Below are 21,731 nucleotides of genomic sequence, written 5' to 3' on the forward strand. Positions count from 1 at the left end.
CAATTTCTTTGATGTAGATTTGGGTCAACCTCTCTGAAGCGTAGAAAGTCATAACCAGAATGAAATGTGTCGATTTGATCAATCGATCCACAATGACCCAAATGGTATCCAACTTCCTCAAGGTCCATGGCAATCCCATCACAAAGTATATAGTGATGTGTTCCTACTTCCACTCCGGTATATCAATATTCTAAAGAAAACCACACGTTTTTTTATGCTTATACTTGACTTGTTGGAAGTTTAAACACCCTGAAACATGCCCAACAATGTCCTTCTCCACTAATAATAATACTTTATGTCACGATACATCTTCGTGATTAATAGAATACCACAAACTGTGCATCTCCTCAAGAATCAACTCTCTCAAGCCATCAACATTAGGAATACAAACATGACCATGAAGTCTCAACACACCATCATCACTAATAGTCACCTCCTTAGCACTACCTTGATGCATCATGGCCTTGAGGACAAGAAAACAGGAATCATCATATTGGCTAGCCTTGATGCGCTCAAACTAATAACACAAGCAAAAACTCTTCTTGGCTTCGATATATCCAATATCACCAATGTATTGATTAACGTCTGAACATCCATAGTTAAAGGCCTCTCCTTAGTTGGAATAAATGCGAAACTCCTCATGCTCTCCGCCTTTCTACTTAAGGTGTCTGCTACCACATTAGCCTTCCCCAGATGATACAAAATAGTTATACCATAATCCTTCAACAACTTCAACAATTACTCGATTAATTAGCAATCATGAGCGAATTGTATGAAAGGGAGAGTTGATTAGAATAGAATAGGATTGGTAAATCAATCACAACCCTAGAATGTTCATCTCTACTGAATTCTCAACAACCATTTTTTGATTGATTAATTAGTTACTTATTACATTCATTGCTCAGTTATAATCACACTATTAAACTTTGATTGTCTACAAAGATAATGTAATATTAAACTAAACTAAAATTTTAAAACTTGAATACACAAAAATTAAAAGTCTAATCTAGAAAACAACTAATTTCTAAGTCCCCGGCAGCGGCGCCAAAAACTTGTTGCTCCCAAACGCACACGGAAGTATACGTAGTCGTAAAGGTTATATTAGGACTGTAAGTCTAGATATCGTACCCACAGGGACTTGTGATTAACTATTTAATAAATTAAACTAAGACAATTAATCTATTCAAGCACTTTTCTAAAGTATGAATATTTAATAAAACTAATCTAGAGTAGCAAACTAAGAGATTAAAGGAAACAATTTGGCAAATATTAGAGATGAATTCAATGGGAGAAAATATTCCAGAGCTATGGGTTAACTAACAATCCCGTTGAGTCTTCCACTTAAATTATCTAATTAATTTATCTGATTTATTGGTTAACAGGGTTAATATTACTCGTAGCCTTCTCCCGAAATACTACTCGTCTATTCAAACTAATCACTGGACAACTCATCCCTCCTCTCCACCACCCTCTCTAAAAACTTTCATAGTGTGACTCAGCAGCTTGATACCCCTATAGTTATTGCAACTCTGGACATCACATTTATTCTTGTACACTGGGACCATCAAGCTCCACTTCCATTCATTGGGCATCTTCTGCGTCCTAAAAATGACATTAAACAAACTAGTAAGCCACCCCAAGCCTGCCCGACCCGCTTCCTTCTAAATTTCCACTGGAATCCCATCCGGCCCAGTCACTTTACCTCTGATCATCTTCCGCATCACCCTCTCAACCTCCTCAACCTTAAAGCGCCTACAAAAACCAAAATCTCGTTGGTTTTGAGTTTTCGAACTCACCATGCACGATGTTCATGTCCCCATCGTCGTTTAAAAGATTATGGAAATATGTCTACCACCTAAGTTTAATACACGCTTCATCCACCAATATCTTACCTTCCTCGTCTTTCTCAAATATAAATAAAAGAAAATTGAATAATAACAGTAAAAAAAAAATAAATGAAAATATCATATGTAGCAAGGGCAAAGAGAAATTCTTATCGAAATTGCTTCTTCTTGAAGATCTCACTTTTCTTAGTAACAATGCAGCATAACACTAGAAGGTATTCTCGAGTACTTCTCATGGGATATAAAGTGAGAGAAGTGGGGGTTTCAATAGTAAGATTTCCATTAACCGTCCCCTTAATATCTCGCTTATACGTTGCCATCATTACTCGCTTTTTCAGCACGTTACGCCTAGATGATCTGTAACCGATCTGCAAGTAATGCCACATCTTTTCTTATTTGGGATTGACCGATTCTTCTTCTTTATTCGTACATGTGAGACTTTACGAAAAATCTTCTTGCGTTGACTCCTTAATTGCCCCCATATAAACAATTTTGGTATCAAAGATCTCGGCTCAATTGATCTCGACCCATTCTTCAAATGACCTAAAGACCCTTCGATCCATCTAGGGATGGCAAATGGTGCAGGGCGGGGCGGTTGCGGGGCAAACCCGCGAAGACTCCAAGCCTCCTTGCCCCTCCCCGCAAAACAAAATTTGTTGTTTTTAACCGCCCCGCCCCGCCCCGCAAAAAACCACCCCGCCCATTTTACTAAAGACAAATATGTTTAACTGAAGAATAATAATATATTTAGGCCATAATGAAATGGTCTCAACTGAAAAAGACAAACAATTCTGCGAACTCCTTCAACACCTTCCAAGTTGTTTACTTTGTCAAACTAATTTAAGATATTGAATATTCCTGCTTACTACAACATCTCTGAAAACAAGAATACAGAAAATAAAATAAATTGGGGTATTACATATTTTCTTTTTAATTTGTGAAGATATAGGACTTGAACAAAAAAAAAATTGCAGAAAAAGGAAAAGGAAAAATGCTTGTAAATTACAACCCTATATACGGTTTTAGCTCAAAAAAAATAAAAATCTTGACTCGCGACCCGCCCCGCATTAATTTTTTAAAAAGAAATTAGAACCCGCCCCGCCCCACCTCCGCAAACACTGTAACCCACCCCTCCCCGCGAATGCTGAAACCCGTCCCGCACCCGCACCGCTCCATTGCCATTCCTAGATCCATCGATTGTTTCCGTACTCAATTTGGCATCGCCCGCTATGTGTCATCAGTTGATTTGGCCATGTGATATGTCCACTTTTTTACCAATACACCAAGCAAGTTCTAAAAGAATTTCTTATGTTTACACAAAATTAATAAATGGATTCCATGTGTTTTTTAGTATATACTACTAGATAATTGAAAACGTTTCTCAACTGTCGCTTTCTTCAATCTCACCAAATCAAGAAAAGCATATGCCTTTTATATCAAGGAAATATCGCAAGTCCTTAGCTTGAAACGAAAAGTAAAAAAAAAAAAAAAATGTAGAACGAAAAAGAATCTAAGAAAGTATCCCAAAATCCCTAACTTATATAATCCTTGTCCTCTTGTTTTTTTCTTTGTGTTCTGTGCTGTAACCCCAAGCTCCCAATTCTGTTTTTTCTGCTCATTTAATTTATTTCTATTGATATTTTACAAAATCTGGGTTTCATGGATCAGTCCATTCCTGAAAAGTCCCTGTAATTAATTGGGCATTTTGGTGAGGAGGTATTGGTTAGATTTGTGAAATCAAGAACGCTTAGAATTTGAAGTTTTTTCTAGTTGGATCAGCATGAATCAGAATTAGAGTGTCACGATCAATATTTGCTGTGGTAATGGCTGCACCAAGGAGTATAGTGGTGGATACGGGTCGGTTTGATGAAGAGAAGAGGGTGGATATGTCGTGTGTTGCAGCTGAATTGGATTCGCCGACGGGAAAGAGGTACAAGGAAGGGAAGTTTCCATTGTCAAGGTGGGAATTTGGAGCAGCTTTTGCTGTTATTTTGGTGTTCTCAACAGGCTTGCTTTGCATTTACTTGTCAATGCCAGCTCCTGAGTATGCTCAACTTAAGCTGCCTCGTACCATCTCTGATCTCCGCATTCTCAAGTAGTCTCACTTTTCACTATTATTTGTCTCTGTGCTTCCCTCATTTATGATCTTTAGGTATTGTGTTTGGAAATTATGGGTTGAAGTTGACGGAATTGATTTATTTTACTTGTCAAATCAAATAGGAATTTTTCTGTGTAGATATTACAATTTACTTGACATAGCTTAACTCGATACATGTCATGCCGTAATTCTATACATGTCATGCCATAAGATTTGTGTGACTATAAAAGCTTCTCGTTGAAGGTAAAATGAAAGTTAAATTATTTTCAAATATAGAAACGTGTCATTCTTTTAGGAACATATTAATAAGGAAATAGTGTCACATAAAATGAAACAAAAGGAGTATTGTTTTGTATTTGAGGGAAAATTATATTCATACTTCAAGTGATTTTATTGTAAATATGCCTAGTCTGCAAGTTAGTGGTTCTTTTAATCGACTTTATAACTTATTCAAGGAAATGTAGAGTCATTTGAAAGTTACAATAGAGGTTGAGATAGTCTGTGAATTGGAGATCGAATTTTTTACTAGTTGTAACTTATCAGGAGAGCACTAACTGTTTGCAATGGCAGTAGACTGGCTCTAAAGTTGTATGACGAATATCCACGCATTTTTTAGGCCTCAAATGTTTTTGAGTTTCTGTTGGTTGTTCCTATTTGTATTGGGAAGTGGTTATTGTTGATGTCACGAAAATCTTGTTTCAATATTTGTACCCCCCCCCCCCCCAAGTGATTACTGGATGGATTATGAGTTTCTCATTCACCTTAGATTCACCCTGCCCCCCTCAATAAGTGATGATAGTAATTTAAACAGAAGAAAGTAGGGGGAGGCTATATATTACCCTTGTTTTTCTGTTGAAGATGTTTAGGGTAGCACGTTTTTCATTTACAACAACAAAAAACCCAGTGTAATCCCACAAGTGGGGTCTGGGGAGGGTAGTGTATACGCAGACCTTACCGCTACCTTCAAGAAGGCAGACCTTACCCAATCATTTTGTTTCAAAGCTTGGACTCATCAGAAAATATTTTGGAGAAGAGGAGATCACTCTTTAGTTTTCTGATGAAAATATATGAGGCACGAAATATAAGCAAGTAATATTAAGAAAATCAAACAGGCTAGATACATATTGACCCTCAAACTTTTGGTTTGGCTCCGTGAATAACTATAATATTTGCAAGGTTGAGTAGCAAGAGAGAAAGTACGCATCGCCCCCAAGGCTTTACTTGTGGTAAAAGCACAACACATGATGTGTGCGTTAGGTGCACATCACATCATGGGTTCAAACCCTATTTCAGACAAAAACCTTATTATTTAAGTGGAGAATGGTTATCCTCCGGGTTTCAAACCTTGCAACACTGTGGATTACTCTGTTATCCAGAAAGAAAGAAAAAAGTAAGTTAGCGTCTAATAGTAGCATCTTTCTTACTGGTGGCTATCCTTATTTCTTCATCATCGCATGCTTGTACTGTTGCTCAATGATTGGAAACTTTCATGTAATTTCTGCTAATGGTGTTTTCTTTTCTAAATTTTTGTAAAAGTATTTTGATACGACACTAGATCTACAACAACATACCCAGTATAGTCCCACAAGTGGGGTCTGGGGAGGGTAATGTGTACGCAGACCTTACCCCTACCTGGGGAGGTAGAGAGAAAAAGTAACATCAGATAGTAGCAATCGGGAGCAACAATTTCCAGTAAAAGAGAGAAAGAATAGCATCAAATAGTAATAATCAGGGAGCAACAATTTCCAGTAGCATACAAAAACATTGGACTTTTTTGCTAAGTACCAGATATAATAACAGACTAAAAGGAAGTAAATTTCAACCAACAACAAGAATATTACTAGTACTACTGGTAACCTAGGAGAAACTCAAAACTACCTGTCAACCCACCACCTTAATCATCGACCTCCACATCTCCCTATCGCTAGTCATGTCCTCAGTTAGGTGAAGCACCGACATGTCCTGTCTAATAACCCCTCCCCAATACTTTTTTGGCCTACCCCTACCCTTACTCAAGCTCGCCATGGTCAACCTCTCACACCTCCTAACCGGGGCATCTATGTCTCTCCTTCTCACATGCCCAAACCATCGCAGCCTCGATTCCCGCAACTTGGCTTCCACTGATGCCACTCCCGCCTTATCCCTAATAACTTCATTCCCGATCTTGTCTTTCCTGGTATGTCCACACATCCATTTCAACATCCTAATTTCAGCCATGCTCATCTTGTGGACATGGGACTTCTTGACGGGCCAACACTCAGCTCCATACAACATAGCTGGTCTAACCACCACCTTGTAGAATTTACCCTTTAAGTCTAGGCGGCACATTCTTATCGCATAAAACCCCCGAAGCTAGCCTCCATCTTATCCAACCCGCTCCAATGCGGTGAGTAACATCCTCGTCAATCTCTCTGTTGCCTTGGATTATAGACCCAAGATACTTGAAACTATCTCTTGTGGGAATGACTTGAGTATCAATCTTAACTTCCACTTCTTCTTCATGCCTCTCATCACTGAACTTGCACTCGACCTACTCAACTTGAAACCTTTGGACTCCAGCGTTTGTTCCAAACTTCCAACCTAGCATTAACACCACCTCGCGTCTCGTCAATCAAAACTATGTCATCAGCGAATAACGTACACCACGGCACCCTCCCTTGTATGTGTCGTGTCAACACATCCAATGCTAGGGCAAACAAAAACGGGCTAAGGGCTGATCCCTGATGCAACCCCATCTCCATAGGGAAGAACTCTGAATCTCCTCCCGCAGTCCTCACCCGAGTCTTAGCACCTTCGTACATGTCCTTAATCACCCTAATGTACGCCACTGGGACTGCTGATCTCCAAACATCTCCATAACACCTCCCTCGGGACTTTGTCATAAGCCTTCTCTAGGTCAATGAGCACCATGTGCAAGTCCTTTTCCTCTCCCTATATTGCTCCACCAATCGTCTCACAAGGTGAATGGCTTCTATAGTTGACCGTCCCAGCATAAATCCGAACTGGTTCTCAAAGATAGATATACATGTCCTCACTCTCTGCTCCACCACCCTCTCCCACACCTTCATAGTGTGACTCAACAGCTTGATACCCCTATAGTTGTTGACACTGGATCTCATGCTTTGCGAGGTGTGTCCTTAATTTTTTCTGCTGGTTCCATTTTTGTTGGAATGTCATGACTCATTAGGTTATTTTGTTTCATTCAGGGATAACCTCGGAATGTATGCGGAAGTCTACCCGGCAAAATTCATTCTTGGTTACTGCTCAATATACATATTCATGCAGACATTTATGATTCCTGGGACAATTTTCATGTCCTTACTTGCTGGAGCACTTTTCGGCGTTTTCAGAGGGCTTCTCTTGGTTGTCTTTAATGCAACAGCTGGTGCATCGTCCTGCTATTTTCTGTCTAAATTGATCGGCAGGCCTATAGTTAACTGGATGTGGCCTGAAAAGTTGAGATTTTTCCAGGCAGAGGTCTGTAATCTTCTGAAAGTAATTACTAGTGATGTGCTACCTATTTCTACTATATTCATCATAGCTCTCAATTTGGTGCACACTAATGAGAAACTTTGTGGTTTCAGATAGCCAAGCGTCGGGATAAGTTGCTCAATTACATGCTTTTTTTGAGAATAACTCCAACATTGCCAAATCTTTTCATCAATTTGGCATCTCCTATTGTGGATATACCATTCCATACTTTCTTTTTGGCCACTGCAGTTGGTCTCATCCCAGCTGCTTATATTACAGTAAAGGTAAGTCTTTCTTCTGTTAGTAGTGGTTTCTATCTTCCATTTCTTTCTTTTTTTCTTCTTCCCCTCTTTCTCTTCAGCTTTCTTGTCTGTATTTTCTGTTCCTTGAAGTTGTTTAGACTATTGTGTCCTAGAAGAGATTATTGGTACGTTGAAAAGAACTGTAACGTGGTTCTCCAAAAAGAGATTATATTTATAGGGAGTATAAGATAAACTGTAATCCAATTGTTTGCTGGCAGGAGGGTTAGCTGTCATATGATAATTTGTGACATTTTATGGGAGTGAATGAGGTAAGGTTATCAAGAGTCTTGTTTGGTAATTCTCAAAATAGTAAGCTATACTGGGTGAATGGACTGAGAAATATAGGGCATAAAAATATGTCAAAATACTCTTTAGTTGAATAATTTGGCGATTGATCCAGGCGGCAGATCCCAACTAGTGCAGCCAACTAGACTTGGGCAGGACTCGAGGCTGAGCTGGCACATTTAACATTTTGGTTGAGATGATATCAGATGAATTGCTTGTGATGTACAACCATTTGTATGACTGCAACCTCATAAGTGCTGCTTTCATTCTTCACATTGTCAGGCCGGCGTAGCACTTGGGGAACTGAAGTCTGTCAAAGATCTATATGATTTCAAGACGTTGTCTGTGCTTTTCCTCATTGGTGCTCTCATAATTTTGCCAACCGCCTTGAAGAGGAAGCGAATATACGAATAGAGTTTTCGACCAGCAGATCACCTTGTAAAGGAACTTTAACATATGTATTACGACTTCACAGCAAATTTGAGGCAGGACCGAGGTACAGCCCTTCATTTTCCAGTACGGTGGAAAGGCAGTTTCATGTGATGACAGGTTTAATCAGGAGGGTTGATAATTGTTATATACTGTGTTCTTCGCCCATTTTTTATGTTAACCATTTACTCCCTGTCATCGGTTGACGCCGAAGTGATAGAATATACTACTACTCCCTATTTACTGCAATGCCAAAAGTAACAGACAGTAAATAGATTCTGATTGTAAGATGAAAACATTGTCATTGCAATTACCTTCATAGTGGAACACGGTGTTGTTTGATCTTATGGATTATTTTTCGATAAATAGATCAATAAAATTTGCAAAATTTGGTCAAATGCATGAAGCTGTGAAAGGCAGCAACTGGCCAAGGAGCTCATTACATCCCTTTTATGCTCTAAAATGCTTGTTAAGGATTGTACTCAGTTGCTTGTTTTATGGCTGCTTTATTATTATGCATGTAACAGATTTGAACATCTCCAAATGATTGAATCGCCACTAATATTGATGTAAAGTGTTTGTGTTGTGTCGTCTATTTCATGAGAATCCAATACTAAAGGAGAATATGGTTGTGATTTAGGCTAAAATCATTATTCTTAGATGAAATAATAAGATAAAAATGAAGCTTTTTCTTAGGAATGTAAGTACTATGATCCACGTCATATTTTCTTAATTTGACAAGGTGCAATTAAAGAAGTAAACATTACACCCCCATAGTATGGAAAAAGTATATCTGAAAAACAAATCAAATATAAAGTTGGTAATATCCATTATGTATATAACTAACTCCTTTAACCGACTTTGAGCTTCTGAATCATAAGAAGTAGAATTTGAAAAACAAAAAAACATTGGGTTTAAAATTTCTTTTTTTTTAATAATCAAGAAATCTTTGAGGGTCGTTGGCACAAGGTTCGAAATTCGGTGGACAATTAACCTGTCGTTTTATCCTTTCCACTTAATACCAGGCTTGTGTTGCATTTTAAAATTTCAAGGAGCTATTATTACAAAATGAAGAGCAATCTCCTATTGATCTTTGACACTGTCACTGGCTCCAAGAGCATCTGCGAGGTTGAAATTTAAATTGCCTCTCATTGTTCTGGCTGCCAGTCCTGTATTTCCCTTCTTCATCATAGTTGCAAATTCCCCATAATCTATGCGTCCATCCTGCCAAACCATATAAAAAAAGAGAGAGAGAGAGAGATTATTAACTAGGGAATCCTCAAAACCCACTCTTTAAGTTTGGATTCTTGCATTTAACATTCTAGTTATTGGAATAGTTTCACAATCCTGATTTTTACCTTCTTTGGTTAACTAGCCTAGGGTGTTAGGGGAATAACTAGAATTGCAAACATGGTCCCAAGGAGGGAGGGTGCATTGAACTCGATGGGTTAATTAACACTTAAAGAAGTGCATGGACATAATTTATATTTTTATTTGTCCAATTTTGCACATAATTGGGACATTAGTTGTCCAATTTTCTATTTGCATGAAATGTTTTGGCATAATTAAATGGATAGGATAAATGGGCAAGCACATTATCCATCGAGTTTCAAGAAAAAATAAAATATCTTTTATAGTCATGGATTATATATCAACTCTTGAGAATCAAACACATTAACGTCTTGTCATATCATAAAAGAGTGGTTTAGAGTTATGGGGACTTACATTGTCTATATCAATCTCTTTGATAATATCTTCCAATTTAGCGTCACCAAAGCCAAAATCTTGGCAAGCTTGTTGAAGCTCATCAATGGTGATGTAACCACTACCATCCTTGTCAAAGTAGGAAAATGCAGCAAGAAGATTCTCCTCCCTCTCCATCTTGTTCAAATGCAATGTCGCAGCTATGAATTCACCATAATCGATAGTGCCATTGTTGTCAAAGTCAGCCTACAGAAAACATTGTGGCATGTCATTTGCCACTTATGTGAATGGACTATAATCCCTGGGGGAGATAACTAATCCTGCCTTTATCTACTGAACAAAACCTACTAAAGGAATTTCATGAATAGTCGATATGGAGTTAAATAAAGAGATAGAATAAAGAACAAGTACCGCATTCATCAAGGCCCTGATTTCGGACTCCGTTAGATCAGATCCTACTCTTTTCAAACCATGTTTTAGTTCCTCATATGTGATTGTTCCAGAGTTGTCTGTGTCAATCATCTTGAACAATTGCTTTAGGCCGCCTATTTCTTCCTCTGAAAGCCTTTCTGCTATGACCTGTTTATATAGTAATCAGTGTACGCATGCGGAGTCTGAGCTAGGTATACTTCATGTATTATAGAGTAATTGACTCATAAAAGATAGTTTTTAGTTTTGTTTGGTCCCAAGAATCTCAAGTAGATTCCTTGCTGAATCATGCAGAAATAGGCAATATACTTGATGGCACCAGGTTTTTCAATAGGAGTTGCATATATTTCAGATTGCATGATCTCTTCTACAATATCAAGATACACATTAAAGTCCAAAAGTTTTCATGATTCATTTTTTTAGCTCATTAATTGAAAACAGACACCAAGTTCAGATTCCCGAATGATAACGCACTTGGGAAAACCCAAACAGCAGATGATAAAGCTGTTTTTAGGTACCCTGTGCAGAACAGCATTGCGCAAGTTCCACGATCCAAATTCCATCCCTTTCAACGTTGAACAGATCATAAAATAGAGTAAGCATGTTGATCCATTCACAAGTGGAATTATCTTGACAACAGACGAACACAAACAACTTGCATATCTACACATGATCCATAATCCACATAAAGAGGCCAAATTAATAACCCGACATATCCTCATACCACTGCTAGTGCTGCAATACTTATGTTTCTATTCAAATCTAAGAATCTCGGCATATGAGCATCAAATATACTAAAGCAGAACAAAAAATTACAGCTAAAAAGTTAACTGAGAGAAAAGAAGGAAATCTAGTAAAAGAATACTCACTCGTAAAGCCATCTTCTTGAGTTTGTTCATATCACAGAACTGCTTTAGGCGCGATAAAACTGCAGAACCCAAGGGTCTGTCTGGAGCAACGTTGTCGTCCACAATCCAAGGATGACCTAAACAACGAACAAATTAAAGAAACATGCTGAGGATGAAATTATATATTGATTTTGCAACTTCCGTTAAAAGCTTAACACACATAGAACTTGATGTGCAGTTATTCGTGCTCTAGGATCCCTGGTGAGCATCTTCTTTACCAAATCTTTTGCACTATTCGAAATGTGAGGCCAAGGTTCTGATTCAAAATCTATCTTTCCTTTCAATATCTGTCGGAATATACCATTGTCCGTCTCTGCAAGCCAAAATTTGAGAAAAGAAAATCAAGGAATTTAGTTAGATAGAGAGAAGTAGACAATCAGCATTCGATCTTCCTGTCTAATAAAGAAAGAAGATACAAAATTACCAACATTGCAAAATTTACCAGCCCAGAAAGGTGGAACCCCACATAATAAGATGTAAAGGATGACTCCAGCACTCCAGACATCTATTTCAGGCCCATAGAATTTGTGCAATACTTCAGGAGCAACATAATAAGGACTTCCGACAACATCCGAGTGATACTGCCCTGCGAAAAAAATTTAGTTTATGTTGTTAGAGCACATTCAAATAGTCCAATATCACACCACAATCACGGACGATCAGCTAAAAATGATTGAATCATACATTGAAAGGGAACGATGCCATGTTTGAGACGAGACTGAATTAACACAAAGTTCATAAAGAAATTTATATTTGGTTCAATGTTATGCAGTTGACTTTATGTCCCTATTGTTTAACTCACGTAAGGGTTCCTTTCTCCCGAATTTCCACTACATTGCTAATTTGCATATAAGCTTTTGCTCCAATTACATCTCAAAACATTGTTGAAAGACAAAGCAAATGAATTTAACAAGAAGTCATAGCGAAAAATCCGATTCTAAAATGGAAACAGGACATGATCACCTAAGAATAATAGGTGCTCAGCAAATTTAATTTTAGATGAACGACATATAGGAAGGAGCGTTGTATTATATCTGATATAATTTGTATTGGCAGAGTTCAATCAGCATTAGAAGAAGAAAAGTATGATGGAAACGAACCAGGTTTATAGAAAATAGACAAGCCAAAATCAGTAGCCTTAAGCTTGGCATCTTCATGAGAGGTATCAAAGAGGAAATTCTCAGGTTTGAGATCTCTATGCATGACACCAAGAGAATGACAAGCCTCCACAACCTTGACAATAGTGTTCATCAATTGTGCTGCTTTCTTCTCACTAAAATGTCCCTTTTCAACAATCCTATCAAAAAGCTCCCCACCTTTACACAATTCCATAACAATATGGACAAACAGATTGTCCTCATATGTCCCTTTAATCCTCACTACATAAGGGTGTTCAGATAAATGATGCATTATCTGTATCTCTCTCCACACATCCTCATAATCTTCCCTGCATAATAGCTTCCTTTTTGGGATTGATTTGCACGCATATTCAACCCCTGTTGCATTTTCTATGCATTGGTATGTTGTCCCAAATTGCCCTTGCCCTAGTTTCTTCCCAAGAGTGTACTTTTCCCCTATTCTTGCTGTTTCGTATGGCAGGACATTCTGAGATGCCCTACCTTTCTTCATTTCTGTTGTGCTATTTGGGATTTCCATTGAATGAATATTCTTGATGTCTAGCTGCTTTTGTTTCTTGATATTGGAAATTACGAGAAAAATTGTTATTTTCTTGATCTTTGTTAATGGTTTTCTGGCGTGGAATGTGGTGGCTATAGTTGACTTGGGTTGGGGTCGTGTTATTTATTGGAAGGCAGTTTAGGTGGGAGTCACGTCCCATTATCAATCACTATATTTTTTGTTTTCTTTTCCTATTCCTATTTGCGTGTGAGGTAACAAATAAAAAGTTTGACTGTACTTAAAATATCTAAAGAATAGTATACTATTTAAATAATTTGTGTATATATTTTGTATCGGAAATTGTTTTTATCTGAGAAAATGTGAAAGTATACTTTTCGTTATAGAAAAGGTAGAGTTTAGATATATTCTAGTTACAAATTTTAATTTAAATACTTTAGTGTGAGTCTGGAACTTAAGTAGCAACTTTTTAGACTCAAGAGAACATAATAGGTGCATAAAAAAAATTGTGTATCATTTTATACATAGCGCATATTTTTACGTACACTATACGTTATAGCGCATGTAATACATGTGCTAAGCACTTCAATTTTGCATGTAATGATTGTCATGATAATTCACTAGTATAACGCATGTAATACATGCATTATACACATATTGCATTTATTACATGTGCTATATATTCATTTTTTTTTAACTTTTTAAATGATAACTCTAATAATTGTACGACAAGCACTTATTTGTATCGACATTTTTCAGGTGCCAAAGGCACTTATATTTGCTTGCTTAAGGTCGAATGTTCATACTTGAAAAGATTATTCTTGAGTGAATTTGAACCAATTTACTTTGTTCTTCGGCATCATTTATACGTCCCTTCATCATCATCAATCTATATAAAATTCTCTTTGAATCTTTCAGCAATGTCTGATGAGTGAAGAGTTAGGGTTGCATTATATTAGTGCGGCAAGACTGTGGTGGTGAATAATTTAATACAATATAGCTATTCTCCACAGTGCATTGTTAAGTTGCCACTCACATTAAAATACCACACATTAGGAGCTCTGATTTGTAAAAGAATAAGTGTGAGTAAACGTTCGATTTATCTTAAGATAATCAAAAGATGTCTGTATTGGCTTACTCCATAAGGTATAGCTTATTATGCCGAGTTTAACCTCGATAATGATGAAACTCTGCAAGATTATTTGAGGACTACAAATGAACATTGGGATGTTCTTGTGATAAGCATGTTAGAAATATACGTAAAGTCTGAAGACATCAACAGTATTGATGTTTCCCAAACTACGATTAACACTCAACCATTTAGTGGTATTTTCGAAGTTGTTTTATCCGAACAATTTCCATATGAAAGAGGCTGTCCAAATCAAAACTTATCTCCACGGGTTAACGAGGAGCGAGGACATAATTTCTTGCTAATGCAGCAGCATGGAGGGTCACCAAGTTTACAAAATTCACAAGTCGAGTAGTAAATTGCAATTTACCTTTGTATATAGGTGTATAATAATAATAATAATAATAATAATAATAATAATAATAATAATAATAATAATAATAATAATAATAATAATAATAATAATAATAATAATAATTCGTGTCTAAAATTCTCAAATCTAGTATAAATTTTACTGGTTATGAACCAACCAACAGTGGAAATCTACATATTTTTGAAAGTATGAATCATATTGGTTGACGAGCACAAAACACAGCACGACATTGATGTTCTCTAGCCAAAGATAGTATAGTTTAATTATCGTCTTCACAGGGATTAAATTTAAATAATGTTCAAGTAATTCTGGCTTAGACATTATTCAGGATAATTAAAAATTTGGTTGAAATGATTATGAGCTAAAATTAAATATTAAAACTAAAGCAATTAACAATTAATTACAAAAACACAAGAGTTGAAAAACACAAAAATAATCAACAGAAGAAATAAGGGTCGTGACAGGATAGGTGCAAGATAGCTATTTTGGATCTAACTCTAGTTAAATTCACTTCTAATGTTCTAATGGTTCTCACAAATTTACTCGATGATTAGTTCAATCGTATAGTCAAGATTTCTCTCTCTATAAATTCTAACTCTACTAGGTAAACTAATATAAAGCACAATGAAGGTATGCAAGAACATGTTAATGGACTAGTCTTTAGGAAATCGTCTCTCGAATATTCTCTGTCACGACTTAAAACCCAACCAGCCGTGGGGGCACCTAACATACTTTCAAGGCAAGCCGGACATAACAATAAAGAACCAAAATAGCAGAATTTATAGAAATATCATAAGTCTGAAACCTCAAAATAACATAATAGTTCCAATACATGATAACTCCCCCGTAATTGTAAATAAAGAGTTATGAGCTCTAATGTGGAAATACAAGCCTGAAATGATCAAATAGAATAATGTCTGAAATAAAGACAACATTACATAAGAAATGAGACGCCAAAACTGCGGTCAAGAATGCAGTTCTACCTCATCCCTCAGCAGTCAACTTTGCCACTAGCCTCGGCTACTGATGACTGGGTCTGACACCTAAATCTACACAATTAAGTGCAAAGTATAGTATGAGTACAACCAACTCAGTGTACTCAGAAAGTATCATAGCTAACCTCAGCAGGGCGAAAGAAGCAAGAACTATAAATAATACTTGTTATAACCTGTACAGTTTCATCAATATAACAAGTACAGAACAACAATGTGATCAAATCATAAAGCACAAAAAGAACCATCTATGTGTACACAATTACTCAAGTTCCCTACTCAGTCAATGATATATAAAGATGATATGCAAATAAATCAGATAACTAACCACGGAAATTGCAAATAAAGATGAAATGCAATATCCAAAACAAACACTAGTCAGATTTCCTCCATATTTCCATATCCGCACTAGATCACTAATCAGGTTTCTCAAATTCGGGTGTACACCATCAAGCAAGAAAAATGAGAGGGTTACCCTAAGGGATGGATCCATATCCACACGTTGCATGGATAACTCATGTGCTGCACGGACAGCTTACGTACTAATAATATCAACCATACGAATAACTCATGTGCTGCATGGACAACTCACATGCCAATAATATCAACCGCTAAGTCACATGTTGTACGGACAACTCACGTTCCAATAATATTAATATATGGATTCGCACGGACAACTCACGTGATGCATGGACAATTCACGTGTCAATAATCACAATCTGCATGGAACAGTCACAAGTCCAATATCATAATCCGCCCGGCATGGTCATAAGCATCCAGTCCAAATCATATCACATAGAAGCAAATATACAAGAATACATGTATATGATGAATGAATATCAATTTTATGCTCATGGACTGGTATCATAACATGCTAAAGTGTAGGCAAGTATATGTGTGCTATCATAGCTCAAATCGGCAGTTTCATCACAATAATGGCAATCATCAAGTTCGTTTAGAAAATTAGCCACTATGCAACCTCAAACATGGATCAAATAGGTCACACCAAGGTTACAAATATGAGAAAGATCACATCTTCAAGCTTAACAGTCAAAACAAGGAATATCATAGCCTAAGCACTATCCTGAGCATGGATAATTACCCGGGTGTGTGCATATGGGTTCAGACCCCACACATCTGTGCACCCATTACACGTAGCTATCATAAATAACTCAGGCAACTAGTGCATCAACCAAATTTAGGTAAGATATTTACCTCAAGCAAGCTAAATTAGTACTCCAAAAAGCCCTTCCCTCGCGAATCAACCTTCGGATGAGCCGAATCTAGTCAAAATGACTTAATATAGTCAATAAAAGCTATACGAATAGAATCCAAATGATAAAAATAAAATATTTAACCCAAAATCAAAAAGTCAACCCAAAAGGTCAACCTCGGGTCCACACCTCGGAACCCAATCAAACTCACAAATTCCGAAAACCCATTTAATTATGAGTCCAATCATACCAAAATCATCCAATTCCAACCTCAAATTGACCTTCAAATCTTCAAATTTCTTTTTTGAAAAGTTTTCACAAAATCCCCAATTTCTCTACTTCAAATCACCAATTAAATGATAAAAACATGAATGGAATCATGATTACTGGATAAATCCGAGTCAAAAACACTTACTCCAATCCAAATCATAAAAGTTCCCTCCAAATTGCCCAAAATCGAGCTTTCTAACTCAAAATGTGATATAATAACTAAACCCTCGAATTAGAGCTTAAAAACAATTTGCCCGGGCATTTTGCCTTTCGTTACCGCAGACAGTCCCTCACGATCGTGAAGAACAACTTCTAGCTCCTCCAAAAGATTCAATGCGAATGCGAGCTCAGAGTCGTGAATGCGAAGCACCACACGCTCTAGAACTACGCGAATGCGGAAACAACATCGCGATCCCGAAGGCTTATGCCTGACACCCCGGCTAAACTCACTCTACTACGCGAACGCCCTTTCGCGACCGCGAAGACCACTTCCATGCAAAGCTTCGCGAACACATCATAGCTTCACGAACGTGGAGAACATTTTGCCTGCCACCCAGAACACTCTACTTGATCGCGTCTTACTCCTCGCGATCGCGAAGGAGAAAACCAGACATCAGATATCAGCGATTCGAAACTTGGAGAAATGGTCTGAAACACACCCGAGGCCCCTAGAACCCCATCCAAGCATACTAACAAGTCCTAAAATACAATACGAATTTACTCTAAACCTCAAATCATATCAAACAACACCAAAATTACGAATCACACTCCAATTCAAGCCTAATAAACTAATGAACATTTTCTAAATCAATACTAATGGCGAATAAGCCTAAACACCTCGGAATAACCTCACATTTTGTACACAAGTCATAAATGACACAACAAACCTACTATAACTCTCGGGACCGAAATCTGAACCTCTATATAAACAAAGACAACTCTCGGTCAAACCTTCTAACTTTCGCCAAAATGCACCAAATCAACCTATGGACCTCCAAATCCAAATCCGAACATATGCCTAAATCCAAAATCATCATACAAAGCTATTGAACCCTTCAAAACTCCATTATAGGGTCATCTACATAAAAGTCAAACTCTGATCAACTCTTTCAACCTTGGAACTAAGTGTCCCAATTCACTCAAAAACCATTCCGGAACCAATCCAGCCACCCTGGCAAGTCACATAACTACAAATGAACATAGAAAAAGCAATAAATTGGGGAACATGACTACATTACACAAAACAACTAGTCGGGTCATTACATTTATCTAACTTGATTTAATCAACAACTTAACAAGCTAATTCGATTACTTAAAAGAATCATTACATTAAAACCTAACTAAATAATGCAAAGATAATCACCCAAAATATTTCTCTTTTGATTAAATAATTTTGTGTACAAAATTGCAATTAATTCAAAACTCCATAAACGAATTCATGCAAAATAACTAGAGTTAAAATCCACAAAAATCAATCAAAATACTGTATTTGTTAAACTGTAAAGTAAAATACTTCTTAATCACGGAGAAAGTCACCACAAATAGAGTTAAAGAATAAGAAAACATGAATTTAATCCAAACTCGGGTGTTGAGTTGAGGAAATAATGATGAATCCTTGTGCATTCGAGTCTCCAATGCTCTTCCAATCTTTCGTGGGTCAAAAGTCCCCTCAAAATCATATATTTGATGTATTTATATCATGTAAATGCGGGTTCAGACGGAACTACCCTTTTCAAGCCTAAGTGGAAAAATACTCTGACAAAATTGCACAGGTACGGCGCAGGGTGCACGCCAGTGGAGAAGTTCAGCGAGCAGGTTTCTTGTCAGGCAGGCCCATTGCACTACCGCGTCGTGCCTCGCGGCTCCCCATGCAGTGCAGTAGTGCAAAGTTCTCAGAGTAGACTTTTTTTCTCACTTTTTGATATCTAGACTTGGTCATCAACCCCGAACGCAATCCTAGTTTAATTCCTTGAGCTTTTACTCAAACTTTAAAGCTCCTAATTATTTGATTTAGCTCCAAAATATCTTCTTAACTCGGAATTGTTTCTTGCATGCATAAAACACGTAATAAATACAAATCACCATCATTTAAGCTCAAACACGAGTAAAGTGCAGTAATTAGAGTGCAAAATACGACTAAATATATGGGTTTCTATCCTACCATAAACACCCCTACTTAAACCATTGCTCATCCTCGAGCAATCAAACTACGCTTCACATAGAGACAACTTTCTCATCAAACAACCTCCCTGACTCATCATGCCAAAAATAATTAAAGCAAATGAAGCACCGTACTGTAACCACTCAGCCCTAAAACCCCACTCCCAAGCATCACGTGCTTTTTCAAAACCTTCTCACTTACTCTAATCCAAATACCAAAAGACTTTACCTTCCTTTTGCAAATCATATGCCCTCACAACAAAAATAAAGAGTAGTTCTGTCACGACCCATTTTCTGGACAAGCCGTGACTGGCACCCGATCACTAAACATGACCGAGCGAACCATCTGTGCTTATCAAATCTATTTTATCATCAAACTTTATATGCAACAAGGTAATACTTTAATCAAGTACATTTGATTAATTTAAATATTTAAAATGAATCAACTCCAAAGCTTTATTCGTAGTAACTACTGAAATACTACTAAGTTATTATCCAAAAGCATCTGAATCTTAACCGACCGACTGTGTCTATGAAGCCTCTACAGATAAACTGACGCACTGCTCAGGACATGAGATTTCCTGGATAGTTCTCTAAGTAAACAAAGAAATAACTAAATAAAAATGACTTTAAGGAATACTCTACGAACAAAAGCGGAGCTCACCAATAGCACTGGAAGGGAGGAAAGTCATAAACTGTAGCTTGCCCGCCTGCAAAACCGATTCATACGTTGTACCACAGACCAACGTAGGTTCCCAAAAGAGAACGTCAATATCATCCATTGTACTCAGTGAGTCTCAACGATAGGGGACGAAACTTTAATAAAATATACATTGCGAGCAAAGACTCTAAATGCATGGTAAACATAAAGATTCTAAGAAGAATTCTAAAATAATTGCATAATAGCACTTTATGAATATTCTAAAAGAAGTTCTTTTTTTTCTTTTAAAAAAAAATACTTTACTTCGTGCTTCGGGAGTTCCAACTATCCTAACTTATTTCTGTCTTAGTCACCGTCTGATTGCCACGGGTTCGATCCCAACCTGATCGAATAGGCCCAATCCACGAGGTTCCACTCGCTTCATGGTTCTCAGCGCTCATGTACCATACCTTAGCTTGGCTAGGAAAATTCTCAGCAACGAGACCCTCGGCTCGTGTGCTCCCTATTTTGGCACAAGTAGTTTTAGGAAATCAATGCCTTGGTCAGGACCCTCGGCCTGAACGATGACCCTTTCTCAGATAGAGGATACTCCCAAAAATCTTTTCTTTCTAAAATTTCTTTTTGTGACTTTTCAAGTTTAAATCTTTCAAACATACTTATTCTGGAATCCTTAAAGGTAAGGTATGGTATAAGAATGAAACAAACATTCAAAATTATTTTTAAAGATTCTTGCTTCTTCATGAATTTTCAACATGAAAATGGCATATAAGAATAACATAAAAATATGAAAATTTATGCACATATATCAAAATAATCATCTAAACTTTAGCTATAAAATAATTCTAAGCTAATAGGTACCTACTCACTCCAATTAAGTATATATTAGCTCTTTTATGCAATTCATCAAACACCTTGTATGCATGCTTCTGTGAGTTAAACCACTTTAATAAAGGGGTATATCAACTCACCTCAAAACTACTTGAGCCAATACGTAGGCCCCAGTCCAATTTATACTCGTCAAACAATTGATTATACAACAACTAGTGCATTTGGATTAATTTCAAAGTTTCACACCCAGATATGGAACTTACTGCTGATACATAGGAAGAAGGGAATTAACTATTCAATTCTTGCCTATTACTACTATAGGATAATTGACAATAGGGAATTTTATATACCTGAGTTTAAAAATAAGTGAGTTATGAAGAACCCTAGAATTTTCGAGCAATTTCAAGCTGCCTTTGTTCGATCCGTGCGTCTGCGTTTATGCGTTCTCTAAGGCATTAAGCCTTTTTTTGTTTTGTTTTAGTGGAATAAGGCTTCTGCCCTTCTGAATGAGAATTACGTATTTCTCGTTCCAAGGCTTTAAGCTTTTGTTTTGTTTTGTTTTATTATTTTATTTGTTTTCCCCTTTTTTTCTTTTTTTGTTTTGACTTAACTAGTATTTAATTATTCCTACTTTTAATAATTAATAATATTAAAATTATTAATATTCCCCTAATTGTACATACATTTATTTATAAATAGAGAAGCAACTCAAAATCAATCACAAGGATTTTAATCCGTAATAGAAGTATAATTTAAGATTATAAAAATTAAATTCTATATTTAGCGGGTCTTGAAACTTTATAGATTTGAGGAGTGTTACAATCTTCCTTCCTTAAAAACATTCGTCATCGAATGTTGCTAGGGCCTTATTCTTAAGCTAAAATTATTCCTTAGGTCCTTGAACCTCTTAAGTTTTCTTAGCACTACCCACTCTTCCAAGGGACTCAAAATTTTGGCTAACTCCCTAAATTTTCAAAAATTTCGGTAGAGTTTCCCTTG

The 21,731-nt window shown here is 36.9% G+C and overlaps 2 protein-coding genes across 4 annotated transcripts; one reads left to right on the top strand and one right to left on the bottom strand.

The window, feature by feature from the left end:
• The first annotated feature begins 3,227 nt into the window (after positions 1-3,227).
• LOC107769596 (putative membrane protein At4g09580) lies at positions 3,228-8,824 on the top strand. Of its 3 annotated transcripts, none has more exons than XM_016588821.2 (4): positions 3,228-3,804; positions 7,149-7,419; positions 7,527-7,697; positions 8,283-8,824. In XM_016588821.2, the coding sequence occupies exons 1-4, from the start codon at positions 3,668-3,670 to the stop codon at positions 8,412-8,414; spliced, it is 711 nt and encodes a 236-aa protein (XP_016444307.1). In that variant the 5' UTR covers positions 3,228-3,667; the 3' UTR covers positions 8,415-8,824. The 3 variants fall into 3 exon arrangements, with proteins under 3 accessions (XP_016444307.1, XP_016444306.1, XP_016444305.1); XM_016588820.2 differs by lacking the exon at positions 8,283-8,824 and adding an exon at positions 8,116-8,276 and having other exon boundaries at positions 3,228-3,939; XM_016588819.2 differs by having other exon boundaries at positions 3,232-3,939.
• Positions 8,825-9,337: 513 nt separating this feature from the next.
• On the bottom strand, positions 9,338-13,255 carry LOC107769595 (calcium-dependent protein kinase 11). The gene is made up of 7 exons (XM_016588818.2): positions 12,571-13,255; positions 11,913-12,056; positions 11,631-11,783; positions 11,432-11,547; positions 10,545-10,712; positions 10,155-10,379; positions 9,338-9,653 (listed from the first exon to the last, which is right to left on the bottom strand). The coding sequence occupies exons 1-7, from the start codon at positions 13,124-13,126 to the stop codon at positions 9,513-9,515; spliced, it is 1,503 nt and encodes a 500-aa protein (XP_016444304.1). The 5' UTR covers positions 13,127-13,255; the 3' UTR covers positions 9,338-9,512.
• Positions 13,256-21,731: the final 8,476 nt, after the last annotated feature.

This window comes from Nicotiana tabacum, chromosome 16, assembly GCF_000715075.1.
Source record: "Nicotiana tabacum cultivar K326 chromosome 16, ASM71507v2, whole genome shotgun sequence".
Classification (NCBI taxonomy): domain Eukaryota; kingdom Viridiplantae; phylum Streptophyta; class Magnoliopsida; order Solanales; family Solanaceae; genus Nicotiana; species Nicotiana tabacum.